The sequence below is a fragment of the Uranotaenia lowii genome, chromosome 3, assembly GCF_029784155.1.
Source record: "Uranotaenia lowii strain MFRU-FL chromosome 3, ASM2978415v1, whole genome shotgun sequence".
Classification (NCBI taxonomy): Eukaryota; Metazoa; Arthropoda; class Insecta; order Diptera; family Culicidae; genus Uranotaenia; species Uranotaenia lowii.
In genome coordinates this window covers 17,524,257-17,542,354 of record NC_073693.1, presented here as the reverse complement: position 1 = coordinate 17,542,354, position 18,098 = coordinate 17,524,257, and the positions used below count along the sequence as shown (strand labels likewise).

Genomic DNA, 18,098 nt, shown 5'->3' with positions numbered 1-18,098 from the left:
ATAATAAAAGTAGAGATTAAACAAAAGGATTGTGTAAAATGGAGAACGAAAAATGAAGATTAAAAATACGGTTTACGATATCGAAAGACATGAATAGTGTTGAGTCATGTGACTTGAAATTTTAATGATTATAAACAAACGTACATGAGATGATTTAAATCTGCTTTTGAAAGTATGAATATGTGACACTAGATTTTAAAGAAAGAAATAAATAAACGATTTTAATACCAAGATTAGTGACAAGAGTCTCAACAAAAAGAAAGAAAAAAGAAGGTGAAAGAGAATCAAAGTATATTAGAGGAAAAAGTGAGAAATAAAAAAAAAATTCAAAGTAAGTGAACGGAAAATAAAAGAAAATGAATAATAATATGAAACAATAAAAACGGAAATTTAAAAAAAAAAGAAAAACCGAAATATTTAAATGTTTATTAACCAAACGAAAAAAAAATAAGAAAAAAGAAAATTTTATAAAAAAAAATTGAGCGGTTAACGGAGAAAGAAAATATGAGCATGAAAAAGGAGAAAATATAAAAATGTAAAATGGAGATGAACATTTTACAACGAAGATTATGGAAAAGGAGAATAATATAACTGAGGATGGAGAATTGTGTAATGAAGAAAAGAACAATTAACAGCGAGAATACTAAATTGAGTGAAAAAAAAAAACCATTCCAATACCATGAAATATCAATCGCTGAAATGGTAGTACCATAGCCAAGCCTCTCTTTGGAAAGTTGAGAATGGCAAATGGTTAATGATACAAAGAAGTATGATGAAAAGAAATATTAGTATTAGGAGAATCTTAAAGGAAAAAATGAAATAATGGAAAAGAGTTCCACAAAAGTTGAAAAAGTTTAAGTAAGAAATGAAGTTCAAAAATTAAAAAAGGGAGATTCTGTCAAATGGAGAACGAAAAATGGAAATATGAAAAGAAAGTATGAAAAAAAAGAAAAAAGTCAAATAATATATCTAAAACTATGAAAAAAAAAATTACTGTTGGTAAGTCCACAAAAAAATTATTAAAACAAAACGAAAGAATATTGGAAGTATTGAAATGAAAGAATAAATAATAAAAATGTAAAAAAAAAATAAAGGAACGGTACCGACAGTTGAAATCGAAGAAAGAAAATTGGAAAATAGTGTATGAAAACACAAGTATTAACAAGAGGAGATTAATTGAAAATGGAAATGAGATAATATATGGCAGGAAATGCTGAAAAATATGGAATGAAATTGGAAAAAAACGGTAGAACGTACCAATCAGAACACAAATTAAGAGATAAAATTGGGAGTTTTGATGTAGAAAAAAATTAAGATGGATGTTTTGGAGTGAAAAACGAAGAATAGTAATTTGAAAATAAAAAAAAGAATATGGATCGAAAAAAATGAATGAAAGAGAAGGAGGAAAGTGAAGAATAACAGAATATTATCTAACAGAAAAGGAGAAAATAGAAGAAAATTAAATTAACAATTAAAAATCGTAGAATGCAAGAATTAGAGTATAAAGCAAAATGAGCAATGGCAAAACGATTATGAATAATGTAGAAATATAAAGTTTTGTAATAGAGGATCAGAGAGAGGAGTTTAAGATAGAAAATATAGATCGGTTAATTGAGAGAGTAAACGCCATGAATGGAGAGGTACTAATCGCTGAGAGTGGTGGCACCATCACGAACCTTTCTTCGAAAAAAATGAAAAAGACAAAAGGATGGCGAGAAAAGAAATATGATGACAAGAAACAACTGTATATAGAGAAACAAAAAGTAAAAGAGATTAAGAAACAATGGAAGGGAAGTAGAAGGAAGAGTTGAAGTAAAAAAAAAAAATTAAAAGTGTCCTGTAAAATGGAAGCCAAAAACTGAAAGTTTGGAAAGATAGCATGACAAAAAGAAAGAGAAAAATAATGAATGGAAAACTATGGGAATAAGGATAAAAAAAATTAGAATTAACAACCAAATTAAATTAAGATACGATACCGAGAGTTGCATATGAAGAATAAGAAAAAGAAAAAAAAGCGGTGGATGAAAAAAAAACATTAGTGTTAACAAAAGGAGATTAGTTAAGAATTAAAGAGTATCGAGCGGCAGACGAAGAAAGAAAAATATATTCCAACAAAAATTGAAGAATGAAGAAACTGTGGTGGATTAGATGTAGGATGGTAGAAATCTAAAAAAAACTATAAAATTGTTCATCGACAAATGACTTATACATTTTATAAATTAAGTCCCCAATTCCTTTTATGTTTATTCGAAGTAATGTCTTACGCGAAACTTTTGAATGGGTAAAAATTGATTAGAACTCAAGCGATTGTGTCCAATCGTGTGAATGTTAGTTAACAGTTTACGTGAAAACGAATGAGCGTGTAATCCTGGATATTGTCATTCTCTCAACGATGTTTGGGAACAGTAGTCGCGTATGGGTGTCCTTTGCGCGTTAGAAAAGTGATCGGGAAAGAACGCGAAAGAAAATGAATAGCGGTTACCACAATGGCGTAGTTGGTGGCGAACTTAAGCTTCGTACCAATTTTTCAGCCCATATTCTTCAATGATTATATCCGCCGACGAAAAAGTGAAAATTTGTGCAGTGATTTGAATTTTGTTATGCCTGAAGATTTCCATTTAGCTCGAGACCAGAGACCCGCGGATATGCCAGTAGCGGTAAGAAACGGCCTTGGATCAGAAGTATACAAAAGGTAAAACAAAACCATTTTTTACGATTCAAATGAAGATGTTAAAGTTTCGGAGAAGTAGCTGTTGATTCTGTCATGCATATTGTCTGCACAGGTCGCCATTTTGTTTCTGTTGGAAAACGTAGATGGTAGCGCCACGGTACGTAAATACTGAAAACTATATAGATTGGTTGCTTAATCTGAAATCTAGATGTCGTGGTTAAACGTTAAGCTCCGCCAGAGCAGAGGTGCCAGGTGTCCTGATTTATCAGGATTAGTCCTGATTTAACCAATCATGTAAACATGAAATTAAACACTGGTATCCTGATTCAAAAATAAATCAAATTTCATTCGTATGGAGAGAATGATTTGTCGGAATCCTATTTTTAACAACTTTTAACTCGTGTTCCATTTTGAAATATTTTGATTTGTGATGATTTTTGACTTGTTGAAAGATTCCTTCCATTACAAGAAAGAACAAGATGTGACAAGTATAAGTTCAATTCAAGCCAGGTGTGCTTTTTGTGAGCACTAATAATTGCCGCGTTCAAACAGGTAATGTGGAATAAGTTTAGAAACTTAATTTCAATGTTAAATCTAGATGTCACAACGGAAAACTAAAAGGGCACCAGGTATAATTAAAGTGTCTTAGCTGTACGATTGAAGACAGATGAAACTACATTCAAAGACAGTGGGATGAATACTGTGCGTGTCGATGTAATGAATACTTTCAAATAAGGTAAGTGTTATACATCCTTGCTTAAATACTGAAACTGATTTAATTTTTCAATATTAGATTGGCGATTAAGATATCCTGAATATTTACAACCCCCTACTGTAATAAGGCTACCGTTACACCTTTATAGCGAAACATGAAAAAAAGCATCAACATGAAAGCATGAAAGCTTCTATCCGTTTCATTCAGTAGATATTTTATATCATGTTCGATCGTATGAATAAGAACAACCATCATTATGTATTCGGTAAGGTGTGGCTAGAGTTTGAGGAGTAAAGGAAAAATGTGTTATTTATTATGTTTCATGAACAAGAATTTCGTCATTATTGATTTACTCTTCCCGTTATTATGCTGTTTGAATGATTGAGGTCACTTGGTGTGTACGTAAGAAGTTTTTGAACAGGGATTCAAGCAGCCTAATATAGTTGGAATAGAAACATTCGAGACCAAATATAACTTAGGCTGAAGGATAAAAATTACTTTTTTATTTAAAAGATTCTGACTGACTGACCGACTGAAGAATGACTCAAAAGTAAAGAATAAAAGATGGCATTGGAAAAACATGACCAAAGATTTTTTAAAAGACGGCATGGAAAGGCATGACCCCGTAGTAATTTTTGTAAAAGATGGCATGGAAAGGCATGCTCCTTTAAACAATTTTGGTTAAAAAAATGGTATAGAAAAGTAGACCCTACCACAAAAAGTGATTCAAAATATGAAGGGATTGGCATGGCCCTATATTAAAATTGAATAAAAGATGGCATGAGAAAAACGTGACCTAAGATTTTTTGTAAAAGACGGCATGGAAAGGCATGACCCTGTAGTAAATTTTGTAAAAGATGGCATGGAAAAGCATGACCCTGTAGTAATTTTTGTAAAAGATGGCATGGAAAAGCATGACCCTGTAGTAATTTTTGTAAAAGATGGCATGGAAAGGCATGTCCCTTTAAACAATTTTGGTAAAAAAAATGGTATGGAAAAGCAGACCCTATCACAAAAAGTGATTAAAAATACCAAGGGATTGGCATGGCCCTATAGTAAAATTGAATAAAAGATGGCATGAAAAAAAACATGACCTAAGATTGTTTGTAAAAGACGGCATGGAAAGGCATGACCCTGTAATATTTTTTGTAAAAGATGGCATGGAAAGGCATGACCCTGTAGTAATTTTTGTAAAAGATGGCATGGAAAAGCATGACCCTGTAGTAATTTTTGATAAAGATGGCATGGAAAGGCATGACCCTGTAGTAATTTTTGTAAAAGATGGCATGGAAAGGCATGACCCTGTAGTAATTTTTGTAAAAGATGGCATGGAAAAGCATGACCCTGTAGTAATTTTTGAAAAAGACCGCATGGAAAGGCATGACCTTGTAGTAATTTTTGTAAAAGATGGCATGGAAAGGCATGACCCTGTAGTAATTTTGAATTTGAGTTGAAAGTCTATAGTTGAGAGTCAATAGATGAAAGTATGGGTCATAGGTTGAAGAGCCATGTATCGAATGTCAAGTTTCCAGACTTATATATTGAACATAGAGGGTCAAGTATCAAATGTGAAGAGTCTAGTGTCAAGGCCATGAGTTAAAATTCAAGAGTTAAGAATCAATAGATGGAAGTAACGAGTCATAGGTTGAAGAGTCATGCATCGAATGTCAAGTTTCCAGACTTTGAAATTGAAAATCGAGATTCAAGTTCCAAATGTGAAAAGACTTGTGTCAAGACCACGAGTTAAAATTAAAGAGTTGAGAGTCAATAGATGGAAATAAGGAGTCATTCGTTGAAGAGTCATGCATCGAATGTCAAGTTTCCAGACTTTGAAATTGAAAATCAAGATTCAAGTTTCAAATGTGAAAAGTCTTGTGTAAAACCATGAGTTAAAATTAAAGAGTTGAGAGTCAAAAGATGGAAATAAGGAGTCATCGGTTGAAGTGTCATGCATCGAATGTCAAGTTTCTAGGCTTTGAAATTGAAAATCGAGAGTCAAGGTTCAAATGTGAAGAGTCAAGTGTCAAGGCCACGAGTTGAAAGTCTTTAGTTGAGAGTCAATAGATGAAAGTAAGAAGTCATAGGTTGAAGAGTCTAGTGTCAAGGCCATGAGTTAAAATTCAAGAGTTTAGAGTCAATAGATGAAAGAAAGTAGTCAAAGGTTGAAGAGCCATGTATCGAATGTCAAGTTTCCAGACTTTGAAATTGAAAATCGAGAGTCAAGGTTCAATTGTGAAGAGCCTAGTGTCAAGGCCACGAGTTGAAAATCTAGAGTTGAGAGTCAATAGATGGAAGTAAGGAGTCATACGTTGAAGAGTTATGCATCGAATGTCAAGTTTCCAGACTTTGAAATTTAAAATCGAGAGTCAAGGTTCAAATGTGAAGAGTCTAGTGTCAAGGCCACGAGTTGAAAGTCTATAGTTGAGAGTCAATAGATGGAAATAAGGAGTCATAGGTTGAAGAGTCATGCATCGAATGTCAAGTTTCTAGACTTTGAAATTGAAAATCGAGAGTCAAGGTTCAAATGTGAAGAGTCTAGTGTCAAGGCCACGAGTTGAAAGTCTATAGTTGAGAGTTAATAGATGAAAGTAAGGAGTCATAGGTTGAAGAGTCATGCATCGAATGTCAAGTATCCAGATTCTGAAATTGAATGTCGAGTGTTAAAGTTCAAATGTGAAGAGTCTAGTGTCAAGGCCACGAGTAGAGTTGAGAGTTAATAGGTTAAAGTAAGGAGTCATTGGTTAAAGAGTCTAGTGTCAAGGCCATGAGTTAAAATTCAAGAGTTTAGAGTCAATAGATGAAAGAAAGGAGTCATTCGTTGAAGAGTCATGCATCGAATGTCAAGTTTCCAGATTCTGAAATTGAATGTCGAGTGTTAAAGTTCAAATGTGAAGAGTCTAGTGTCAAGGCCACGAGTTGAAAGTCTAGAGTTGAGAGTTAATAGATGAAAGTTAGGAGTCATAGGTTGAAGAGTCTAGTGTCAAGGCCATGAGTTGAAAGTCTAGAGTTGAGAGTCAATAGATGAAAGTAAGGAGTCATAGGTTGAAGAGTCATGCATCGAATGTCAAGTTTCCAGATTCTGAAATTGAAAATCGAGAGTTAAAGTTCAAATGTGAAGAGTCTAGTGTCAAGGCCACGGGTTGAAAGTCTATAGTTGAGAGTCAATAGATGAAAGTAAGGAGTCATAGGTTGAAGAGTCTAGTGTCAAGGCCATGAGTTAAAATTCAAGAATTAATAGATGAAAACAAGGAATCATAATTTGAAGAGCCATGTATCGAATGTCAAGTTTCCATGCTTTGAAATTGAAAATCGAGAGTCAAGGTTCAAATGTGAAGAGTTTAGTGTAAAAGCCACTAGTTAAAAGTCACGAAATGGGATTCAATAATTCATAGTTTTAGTCATAAATTCCAGAGTCAAGCGTCAAATGTCAAGTTGCCAGAATTAAAGATTGGAACGGCAGTTAAACAGTTAAAATTTAAATCTTGGGAGTTTAAAGTCAGAAATCAATATGAGTGTAGAGAAGGGAGCGAATGTGGTGGATTAGATGTAGGATGGTAGAAATCTAAAAAAAACTATAAAATTGTTCATCGACAAATGACTTATACATTTTATAAATTAAGTCCCCAATTCCTTTTATGTTTATTCGAAGTAATGTCTTACGCGAAACTTTTGAATGGGTAAAAATTGATTAGAACTCAAGCGATTGTGTCCAATCGTGTGAATGTTAGTTAACAGTTTACGTGAAAACGAATGAGCGTGTAATCCTGGATATTGTCATTCTCTCAACGATGTTTGGGAACAGTAGTCGCGTATGGGTGTCCTTTGCGCGTTAGAAAAGTGATCGGGAAAGAACGCGAAAGAAAATGAATAGCGGTTACCACAGAAACCACATCACAAAAGTGGTGACAAACCCAGCAAACATAAAATCGTATTAAAAATGATAACTCAAGTCATTAGAAATGTTACTGCGAATCGTAATTCAAACTAAAGCAAGTAAAATGTCGTAAAAATTGTTACTCGAGTCGGATTAAACGGTTTAAATCGGATATGATAAAAAAGTCCGCCATGTTTGCAGATTTTGAAGACGATTTCGTTGCATTTTTTCTTCCGCGTGGGTCAAGTGAGAAAATAGCTTTGTTGTTCTCTCTGCGAACAGCAGTGCACCCAGATTGCTTAAAATCAGATGGTGTATTTGCAAAAATTGCCCAATGACAGAAGCAGCAATTGTGGTCGCTGGCAACGATTTGCATGCGTTGAGAGAAAAAACTTGTGCTCTCTTGCATTCTTTCAGTATGTATGAATATGGTGTCGAATATCGTCCAAATCGTAATATTTGAATGGTCCCTATAGAGGATGAATGAAAGGTATCAAAGGGAAATGGAGTATCAAATAAAATTAAAAAAAAAGAGAAAAAGTATTGAAAGTTAAACAATGGAAATTAAGTAAAAATAATTATTAAGAAAAGTGAAGAATGCCAAGTGAACAATGAAAAACCGACGATTAAAAAAAAGGAAGTATTTAAAATAGGAAGTTGATTGAGAGAGAACATTGGATAATAGGGAAGAGTGGAAAAATTGAAAATGGCGAAAGGATGACGAGAAAAGAAAGTATTACGACAAAAAAAACCTGTATAAGGAGAAACGAAAAGTAGAGTAAAATAAGGAATAATTAAAGGGGGTTGCACAAAAGTTGAGAAAATGAAAGGAAGAATTGAAGTCAACAGATTAAAAGAAAAAGGTGGATTCTGTAAAATGGAGAACGATAAATGAAAATTTTGAAAGATGATGAATGGAAAACTATGAGAAAATGGATGTCAGGAAGAATAGCCCGCATACTAAAAAACCATATCTCAAACAGTTTATACAATACATCAACGGCTTCATTAAAAGTGATTATATCTGTAAACGTAGCTGTTCTACTAAACTTTACTTCGCCAACGATAAAAACGAAATATGTACGATTATGTGAAAATGTGATGATATCTGGAATGGTGTTAGAATGATACAACGATTTCCTCCAACTTTTCTTAAATTATATAAAAACGAACTCGAACCGTTACACATACCGTTCACCCCTTCTGTCATTCACGTCAAAATGAACGAAACGCCCGATCAGAGATGCCAGATGGTTTTGTACAAAATCAGTGCACATTTATGAAAAGTTTTAATTTTTTTACTATCATCATACTAAACGAGGTTCATCTATTTGATTTACAAGACGCTTTAAACAATTGTTAACGCTTCAAGTAAGGTTATGAAAGATAATTATGAAAGTTTCTTCACGAATCAGTGGACTTAATTGTGATTTCAGTTCATTGCATGTTAAAATAACAACAAACAATTACAAATTTGGTGTGTCGGCTAGCATACATGCTAACAGGCGACACAGAAACGTCAAAGTTTTAAATCTTTGTTCTCACATTTTAATTTCGTATTGGTACAATTTTAAAAAGTCGGTCTGGTCGGCACCACTGCCGACAGCTGGAAGAAGAACACAAAAAATAACAACAAATCTTTGTTTTACTCGTTGAAAAAGTTCAGCTCCTTCCTTTAGCTGCAACAAAATATCTCTCCGGTTAGGGTCTAACCGACGGACAGACGGACGTTTAAACTGGAAAAATGAGACCCAGACCAGTGATGTTCGCAACAGGTAAGTTTTATCAACAGTATCTATAAATCGATGCAAATATATGAAGATGTTTTTTTTTTATTTCAGCGACGGGTGCTGGAGGAGCAATGTCGTCACATTGGCAGGAGCAATGTCCCGTACGACTTTCGGATCCAGCAGTGACCAGCAGCTACGCCAACGTAACGCCCGTGTTTTTTTTTTAAATTAGACCTAGTGAAGGAACTCGTAAAGATATACAAATGGTACAGGTGAATAAAATGAACATAAATAAAATTTAAAAATGAGTTTGTTTTTCACATAAAGAAAAAAAAGCTTGTGTGTGTGCGTGCTACATTCCCCTACGGTTCAGAATACAGTAAGCATAACGTTGGAAGAACGTCATATCGAATCGTTCTGCGACTATTACTGTAAATGTTCAGTTACAAGGAAATTTTTAGAAAAACTGTAACAAAAACAGTTCGATGCAAAAAATACGTTTTTCATGAGCGTATTTGAACGTTGTCTCTACTGTTTGCTGATCAGTTCTTCGATATAAGTGTTTTAACAGTTTTTAACAGTAACATAACTTAACGCCATCCCAACAAACATTTTTTGCTGAACAACCGCTGAAACATTGTTTAGTTCTAATTTTAAATCAGCTATCTTGCTGAAAGAAGGCAACCCAAATTCAGAGAGAAGCTGCTGTTCAGCCCTTAAACATCGAGATCTGGGGAAATTAATCAGCGAAGATGACATGAAACCACATGAAACGTCAATTGACGGAGCAACAAAAAAAAAAACAAAAAAAATGTTGACTGATGTATGCCCGATGTTTGCCAGCTAATTTTCCCCTCCCGTGTTATTTTTTCTTCATTTGAACTTGTCTCGAACTTTGAACCTACGACTTGTTGGTCTCATGCCGCAGAAGGCAGAACCACTCATGCATTCTGCGAAGGAACAGAAAAGTGTCGCTCTTAAGCGACCAAAATATTTCTCAACCAAGGTCAATTTCATATGAAGAAATTGAAATTGCTACGAGAATAAAATGTTAATTATTTTATCATGCAAAATGAGAAATTTCGAATCATTAGACGACTCAAAAGATAATTATTTTGATTCGTCATGAATAACAAAAAGTTTGGTATTGCTGAAAGACACTTTCGAAGCTACCCTTGTACAGCTGACGGCTGTCAAATTTGAAGGTGTCAAAAATGGTTGGACAAAGGCTGAACGAGTTATTCTTCAGCCAATTTTCCCCTACTTTCTATTGGCTGAAATAAAACTTCCTTATACGCTGAAACAGCGCTGAAATATTTCTTTCTTCAGCCAGAAAGCTGAAACAGCAATCAGCACCTCAAAACAGCATACGATCAGAGAATTGGCGTTTTTAATCAGCAAAAATGTTTGTTGGGATATTCAACAGACCGTCGTTTTGGATTTCACAATTAGTGGAATGTTTTTTACGATGTCAATTATCGTTTTCTAAAAGTTTTTTTACGCTGTTCCGAATCATTGTATGACTATTATAGTGACTGTTTGGTAACAGTATTTTGCTATTCGGGAGAAAATTAATTAAAAATCAATTATAAAAAGTAGGAAAGGGCAATGAAAATTCTTTAGTTAAAAAAAGTAAAGTAGAATCAATAAAGGAGTTCCAAATGATGAATGAATAATGAACAGTGGAAAACGTTGGATGAAAAACGGAAAAATTCACAAAAGGAGATAAGTTGAGAATGGAAAGGAGAGAGTATCGGGCGGCAGACGAAAAAATGAATTAAAAATCTGTATAATGAACACATTATATTATAAAAGTAGAGGTAGAAGATGGATTCCATAAAATGAAAAATGAAAAAAGAGGAAGAGAATTAAAAAAAGGAAGTAAAAAAATGAATAAAAGATAAGTAAGGGAAAGAAGTATCAAAGAACATTTAAAATCGAGGATACAGAAAGTTATATGGTCGAAGCCCGGCCATATAATATAAATTAAAGTATAACTAATAAATGAGGATTATGAAGAATGCTAAATGTACAAAGAAAAACCAATGATAAAAAAGAAAGTATTGATAAAAGGTAATTGAATGAGAGAGAAATTTGTAAAAATTGGAGCGGTTAACGTAGAAGGATCACGAAAAAGGGGAGAAAAAAAAACAAATGGAAAATGATGATTAACATTTTTATAAAACTGGTAATGAAATTTTACCAAAAAGGAGAAGGGAAATAAAAAAACTGATAATGAAGAATCGTGTACTGAAACAAGGAGAAAAGAATAGTAAGTAAAAATAAAACATTTCAGTACAAACCCAAAGAGGGAAAATACCGTGAATGGAATGTACTAGCGCTGGAAGAGGCATTACCATGACCGAACCACTCTTTGAAAAATTGAGAATTTTAGAGTAAGGATGAGAAAAAGGGAATATGATGAAAAGAAAATAATTCAAGAAGAAAATAAAAAGAGAGTAGAATAAGGAGTAAGGGGAAGGGATTCCAAAAAGTATAGACATTACAAAGGACGAATGAATGTAGAGAATGAAATTTGAAAAGAATTAGAAATCGATAGTTGCAAATAAAGAAAACATGAGAATGAAAAATTTAAGAGGGGAAAGGTGATCAAGACAAAAAAAAAGGAAAAGGAATATCACGAAACTTCAGAGAAAGAGAAAAATAAAAAAATAGGGATTCTGTATGATGTAGAATGATGTAGATGTAGAATGAAAAAGAAAAAAGGCTAATAAAGTGTGGAAAAGGATTAAAAGAGAAATATTAATGTCAGAAGGAAAACAAAAGAATGATAAGTAAAAGACATTGAAACTTCATTGGAAATTGATCGTTAGAGAATGGAATAATAAAGCATAAGTAAAAAAGCCTATGACGGAAGTAGCAAAGGATAAACGCTAGAAATAACCTTAATACTAAAAAAAGAAGCAGGCAATCAGGAATAAGAAAATTAATGCATTAAAGAAAAAAGTATTTGCATCTTTCGAGATTAAAAATGAAATCAGATTGTTAAATGATTTCAAGCCAAATGTTTTTTTACTAGTTCAGGAGTGTAGAGGCGGAGGCGAATGTAGGGAATGAAGTGAGAATAAATATATCTGCTATAGTACACGCAGCGAAAAGATTTTTTATTTCAAAGGAAAGTGCCGCCAAAACAAAGGATTTTTTCCTTTGATTTTGGGATAAATAAAAATTCCTTTGATTCAAAGGCATTTTCTTTTGTTTCAAAGAATTTTTCTTTTGAAAAATCTTTGAATCAAAATATTAATGCTTTGAATCAAAAAACAGTTCCATTTGATGCAAAGTTGTTCTCGTTTGCAACAATGTAATTTAGATTTAGATATAAAAGGATTGGTTCATTGAACCATTTTCATTTTATTCCAATTGGAAAGAAATATTTTCTGTTGTCCCGAAGTTCCTATTAGGAATTTTGAACAATAAAAAGAAAGAATTTACATTTTAAATTCATTTTTATTTACAAAATTAACACAAACACTGGTTCACTATAATTGAATCATCCGGTCCTAATTTTGGCCTGAGGGCATTCTTCTAGGGCCGCTCAATAGACTTCCGGAAGCAGCTCTGGTTGCTAGCTTTAGTGGTCATTCAACTGGTGATTACCGCTGAAGATCGGGCCGAAGATAATCAGACCGCTGGATTTGGGGCGGAATCTGCCGTGGTCCTGTAATGCAAGAGTTAATATAAAATCTTAAACATTCACTTTTTGTTTAATGGATTAACACTCACTTACCATTCTTAATCCTGAATCCTCCTGAAGCTATCTCTGATTCACTAGTTTTGATTTTCAACACAACCGGACAAACTTTATTCGAAATTCGGTTCTTGCTCATTCCAAAATATCTTCAAAGTTTAAAATTTTAATTCAAAGAAATTATTCCTTTCTGTTGAAAACAATTTTCTTTGGTTGAAAGAAAATTTACTTTGTTTTAAACGAAATGTGCAATTGAACAAATTTTTTTTGAATCAAAGAATTTGTTTAAAATCAAAGTCCAAAATTATTCAGTTCGAAAAATTAATTCTTTCGTTCAAAAATTATTCATTTGAATCAGAACGATAATTCATTGATTCAAAGAAAACAGGAGTTTGATTCAAAAAACTGAATGCTTTGAATCAAAGTCAGTTTTTTTTTGTATCAAAATCCAAGTTTTCTCTGCGTGTAAAAGAAAAATGGATAACTGAATGATTGGCAACACTGGTATTTAAGAGAGTACATTACTGTTCAGTAAGTCAGAAACTTTGGTCTCAAAGAGCGTTTTCGAGAGAGAGAAAGATTGTGTAGAGTTTAGAAGAAGAGAATTTGATAGGAACCGAAGGGAAGAGCTAGATCAGTTTACAGACTGATTTTGTGAGGGATGGATCGCGTTGTTTTTCGTGCGACAGGAATTGCAGTCGTAGTAAAAAATGGCGGAATCGAATAGTAATTGAAAATTGTGAGAAAAAAGGTGCAGAATAAGTCGGTCGGTCTCGACAGTATCCTCCAAACGATGATCAGCCACTGAACTGCAATTGTCAGCGGCTTGTCGGAAAGTGCTTAGGCAGGGGTGCCAGTTTCCAACAATAGAGATGATAAAAATGTCAAAAGTGACAAACATGATAAATTTGACAAAAATGGCAAAAATGGCAGAAATGACATAAATTACAAAAATTATAAAAATAACAGAAACTAAAAAAATGAAATTATGAAAAAGAAATGTCAAAAAGAAAAAGTCCTCAATCTTAAAAGGACAATTCAAATATATTTTTTATTGTATCACTAGAAAACTATAAGCTAGAAAATATATTTGATCGAATTATGTTACTAAAAATGAATTTGATAAGCAGTCATTAAGTATAAACTTTTAGTTTTCTTTTGTTGCTTCATCCGCTGTTGCCTTAGGGTCAATTTTTTAACTATCTTCGTCGCCTCCGAAATCCGTCAGTAGCTCGTAGAACTGCTTCAAATAATTATTTTCCGGTTCTCCTTCAGGCGGTTTTTTATCTTGCTGCAAAAGCGAAATTGAGAACTGGTCTTACTTTATGCATTAAAATGAGAATATAAAACATACCGTTTCAACAGTACTGAAAATACTGGACAGTACACTTATTGCGAAAATAAATACAGAAAAATTAGGTTTCATGACTTAAAATTAAAAAGAGAATCAACTTTATGCCATCAGCTCCCTTCGGGGTTTTGAAATCTAGAAAAAAAAGGCCCCCATGAGAATTATTTTTAAATTTCTATCTGGTGAATGTACAATCGAAAATAATCAGCAAAACTGTGACTAAGAAGTGGTTCGCATCAATTTATCGAGGAACGAACAGCATTATGTGCAACCAAACCACAGATAGCAGACATCAACAGAGCCCGATGCCAACCACGACGTCTGATTAAACGGGTTTTTCTCAAGCAAAATATATTTGTTGCCTACATTCAGGCGTTTAGGGTGCTGCCTTGTATTAATGAATGAATAGAATAAACCATGGCGCATTTTAGCAGTTTAAACAAAAAATCTCAGTAGGGGAGATGGGGGCATAATGGCCACCTTAAGGAAAACGGTTATTTAACCATAGAAAATAGCTATAATATGGAGGTTACATTATTGTTTCGTGTTCAGACACTTGAAAAGCCTATTTCCTAACGGGCTGAAACGTGAAAAACTAGATGAAAACGTTAAAAAATGCATTTTAAAAATTTTTGCCAAAAGCTGAAAACCAGACACTGTGGAGGCATAATGAGAACCCCCCCTGAGGCAGTATGAGCACCATTAATCAGGGCAAAATGTGCATTTTCTGCCGGGGAATCTAGCAGCGAATTCAATTCGATGAAGTCAGGTGAGTCGTAGATTCATCAGACAAAGCAATAACAAAATAATCTAGGTCTGTTTGTAGAATACAAACAATTCACGCACGCTCGTACATGATGTGCTTTGTTCGGAGGATGATGCTACTAGCCGTATAATGTAACAATAAAAAAATCGATCATGAATTGTAAATGGAAAAAAAAATCACCTCGAACAAAAATCTAACGCTAGTCTTCTGATTACCTCTCCGACACCTTACCAATAGGCTCAATCGTCGGATGAAAACTAGTCAAGGTGTGGCGCTATAAATCAATTTTAATTCGCTGCTAGATTCTACGGCAGAAAATGCTCATTATGCCTCGGTAATATGGTGCTCTATATGCCCCTAGTCAACAAATTTAAGTAAAAATATGTTTTAAAATTGATAAAAGTGAAAAAGCAAAAATTTTATGATGGTAAAAATTGAGAAACAATGTGTACATCATGTTGCAGTGCGTACATTATAGATCAAGGTTATTTTAAGATCATAAAAGCTTATTTCGTGGTGCTCAAAAATTATAATATTTTCGTAACTTGAGAACCAAGCTAGTTTTTTTCAAATACCTATCTCTGTAAAGATGATAAGGAGGTTCGTTTTTTTGTGAAAAATTAATACTATAGGAAGTACGAAACAAATCCTCATGGAAATTTATTTAAGAAAATACGTACTTTCGTAGAAAAGAGTAGTGCTCATTATGCCCTGGGTGCTCGTTATGCCCTTATCTCCCCTAAAAGCTACTGATGAGATGAGGACGGACTTGTCCGTTAATTTTATGTTCTGATTCGTAAGAAGTATTGTTCTAACATTTTCAGTTAAATAAAACAATATAACCACTTCTTAACTGTAATCGCGAATGCCATAAAGATGGTAAAACGACTATAATCGAAACAAAAAAAAAAACTTCTTAATTGTAAGAATTGTACACTTGAAAAATACTTTTGGATGTAACTGGATCATCTACTGGAAATCCATCCACACGTTTTTAGTATAATTTCATTTATTTTCTTATAAGTTAGTTTAGTTTACATTTCTTAAGCATTCTAAGCGGAAGTTTACAATCTATAAAAAAAATCTTACGTGTAGAAACTCACTCCAGCCAACAGTTGCGCTCGACTTGGTCTGGCGGATCTAGCAAGACAACCGAAATATATTGGTGTCATAATCCCCTGGATCCCACCCTGCCTTGAGGTGGTAGTATTCCAAAACACGCCCCGATCGATCCGAGAACAGTAATTCTATTGTAATGTTTCCCCTTTCGTGACGCAAGCTTCCAAATAGTCGATCCGCCGTTCCAGGGTGGTCAGCTTTTCGTTTAAAACCGCTAATCGCGACCGACAGCTCATATCTAAAGAGGGAATTGCAATAATCAACTATTACCACTTTCTCCAGAGGCACAAATCTCGATCGCTACACCTACCAAAGGAATTCAAGAAATCGGTGATCCGTTTGATGCTTGCCGTGATAACTTCGATGTACTCCCGGTTGGCCCAGTCCTGGTGGATTTGCTTCTGAATGGCCTCCCGATGAGCGTCCATTTGGGATGATTTATGCGGTTTTTTAGGTGCAAATTTAAACGAGAACACAGTCGAATTAACTAATGTTGATATTTTTTCACTCCGCGAGCGATACACCTCATCGATTGTCGGTGGTGTCAAATTTTCGGGAGCTCGTTTTGGTTTCTAAATTCGTACGAGCAGTTTGTCAAAACTTGCACGCAAGTTCGTGGCTTCTACTGTTTGCACACAAGTAGCGCAATTTGTTTATGCGGCAAATCGAGAAGCTGCGCGTGCGGCTGTTCGAATAAAATTAAGTGATTCAACGAACTCTGTTAAAAACATAATTTATGATACTTAAAAAGAAATATAAAAAGTGATACGGATATGCCAAAGTTTATGCCACATGTTTGGTAAGTTTGATAACTATAATGAGCAATTTATGGTCGTATTTTTCGGTGTCTTAAATCTCTGGTAGGCTGGTAGGTATTTCGGATTATTTGAAATGATGATAGGGGAGATAAGGGCATAATAAGCACTCCTTTTTTCTACAAATAAAGTACAATCCATAAATATGAAGCAAGCAAAACTTGCCTTATTTAATATTTAAGGATATTATCCTTTATTCAATCAAAGACTACGATTGTGTTCTAGTAGATACTTATAAGAAAATTTAATTTATTTAATATCTTCAGCAGTTCTGAATATCAATTAACGATTGTATACCGATTGGCATAATTTCATCATTATTTCATCCGAAGACTGCATTTCAATTAGAGTTAAGATAAGAAAGTTATTTATTAGGCTTCAAAAATGGGCTAACTTTTTTAAGGATGGTATTCATCACTGTTAATAAGTCGAGGCGGTGAGGCGGTCGAACATATTGACGCCTCATTAACAGTGCTGAATACCACCGTTAAAAAAGTTAGCCCATTTTTGAAGCTTAATAACTTTTTTATCTTAACTCTTATCGAAATGTAGTCTTCGGATGAAATATTTTTCATAGTTTAGGCTTCAAGAAAATCCGTTTTTTAAAAGAAATCAGCAGACGGAAACCAAAGTTATTGATGAAAAACTGGTTTTTCATGTTTCCCCCGAACAAAATGTCTCGAAATCCCATACAAACTTCAGGCTCGTTGAGCGACCCCTTCCCGTGATCCGATCTGGCCCAAATTTGGCATGAGATCTTGAACGAAGCCAACGATCAATTTTAGCCTGCAGCGCATAACTTTTTCAAAAGTCGGGTCATTTGAAGCACTCTAATGTACAGTATCGTAAATATATCTTTTCAAAAAGAGTGTTCTTTTGTGAACAGTGCAAAAGTTAAAGTTAACTCTTCCTGAGTAAAGCAGAAGTTTCTAATCATATGGCTGCACGTTTAAATTTTACTTGAGTCTGTTAATAAAGTTCAATTCAAACATTTTATCTGAATTTTTGCTATTCACTTCTGAATCCTACTGATCTGTGAATTCAATTTGATAAAAAAAATATTGGAGCATCGCAGGCAGACAGAAGATTGAGTTTATCAATTGCTACCCTTATTTATATGATATCATTTTTTTCGTATCAGCTAAAAGGTCAATGAATTGAACCTGCGCAGCCTTTCTTCCACTGTATCCGTTGGGCCAGTTTTAAAGAGCAACTTTTTTTGTCGGTTCGAAACGTTACCTGAACCTAAAGCATCCCAACAAAGCACTCTGATAAGCGCTTAAGATTTTTAAGATAGGGCTTTGAAGATGTGAATGTTTGCAGTGTTAAATTTCTATTTGGTCGCACG

The 18,098-nt window shown here is 33.9% G+C and overlaps 1 protein-coding gene across 1 annotated transcript; it reads right to left on the bottom strand.

Moving 5' to 3' along the window:
* Positions 1 to 15,524: 15,524 nt before the first annotated feature.
* Positions 15,525 to 16,479, bottom strand: LOC129757103 (probable protein BRICK1-B). Its single transcript, XM_055754232.1, has 2 exons — positions 16,246 to 16,479; positions 15,525 to 16,173 (listed from the first exon to the last, which is right to left on the bottom strand). The coding sequence occupies exons 1-2, from the start codon at positions 16,361 to 16,363 to the stop codon at positions 16,064 to 16,066; spliced, it is 228 nt and encodes a 75-aa protein (XP_055610207.1). The 5' UTR covers positions 16,364 to 16,479; the 3' UTR covers positions 15,525 to 16,063.
* Positions 16,480 to 18,098: the final 1,619 nt, after the last annotated feature.

What these genes read in the sequence shown, in the direction of transcription:
- LOC129757103 (XM_055754232.1), bottom strand. Translation starts at nt 16,363, where the DNA reads ATGGACGCTCATCGGGAGGCCATTCAGAAGCAAATCCACCAGGACTGG. An exon ending in CGATTTCTTGAATTCCTTTG is followed by an intron (nt 16,174 to 16,245) that starts GTAGGTGTAGCG and finishes TTCCCTCTTTAG; the next exon opens with ATATGAGCTGTCGGTCGCGA.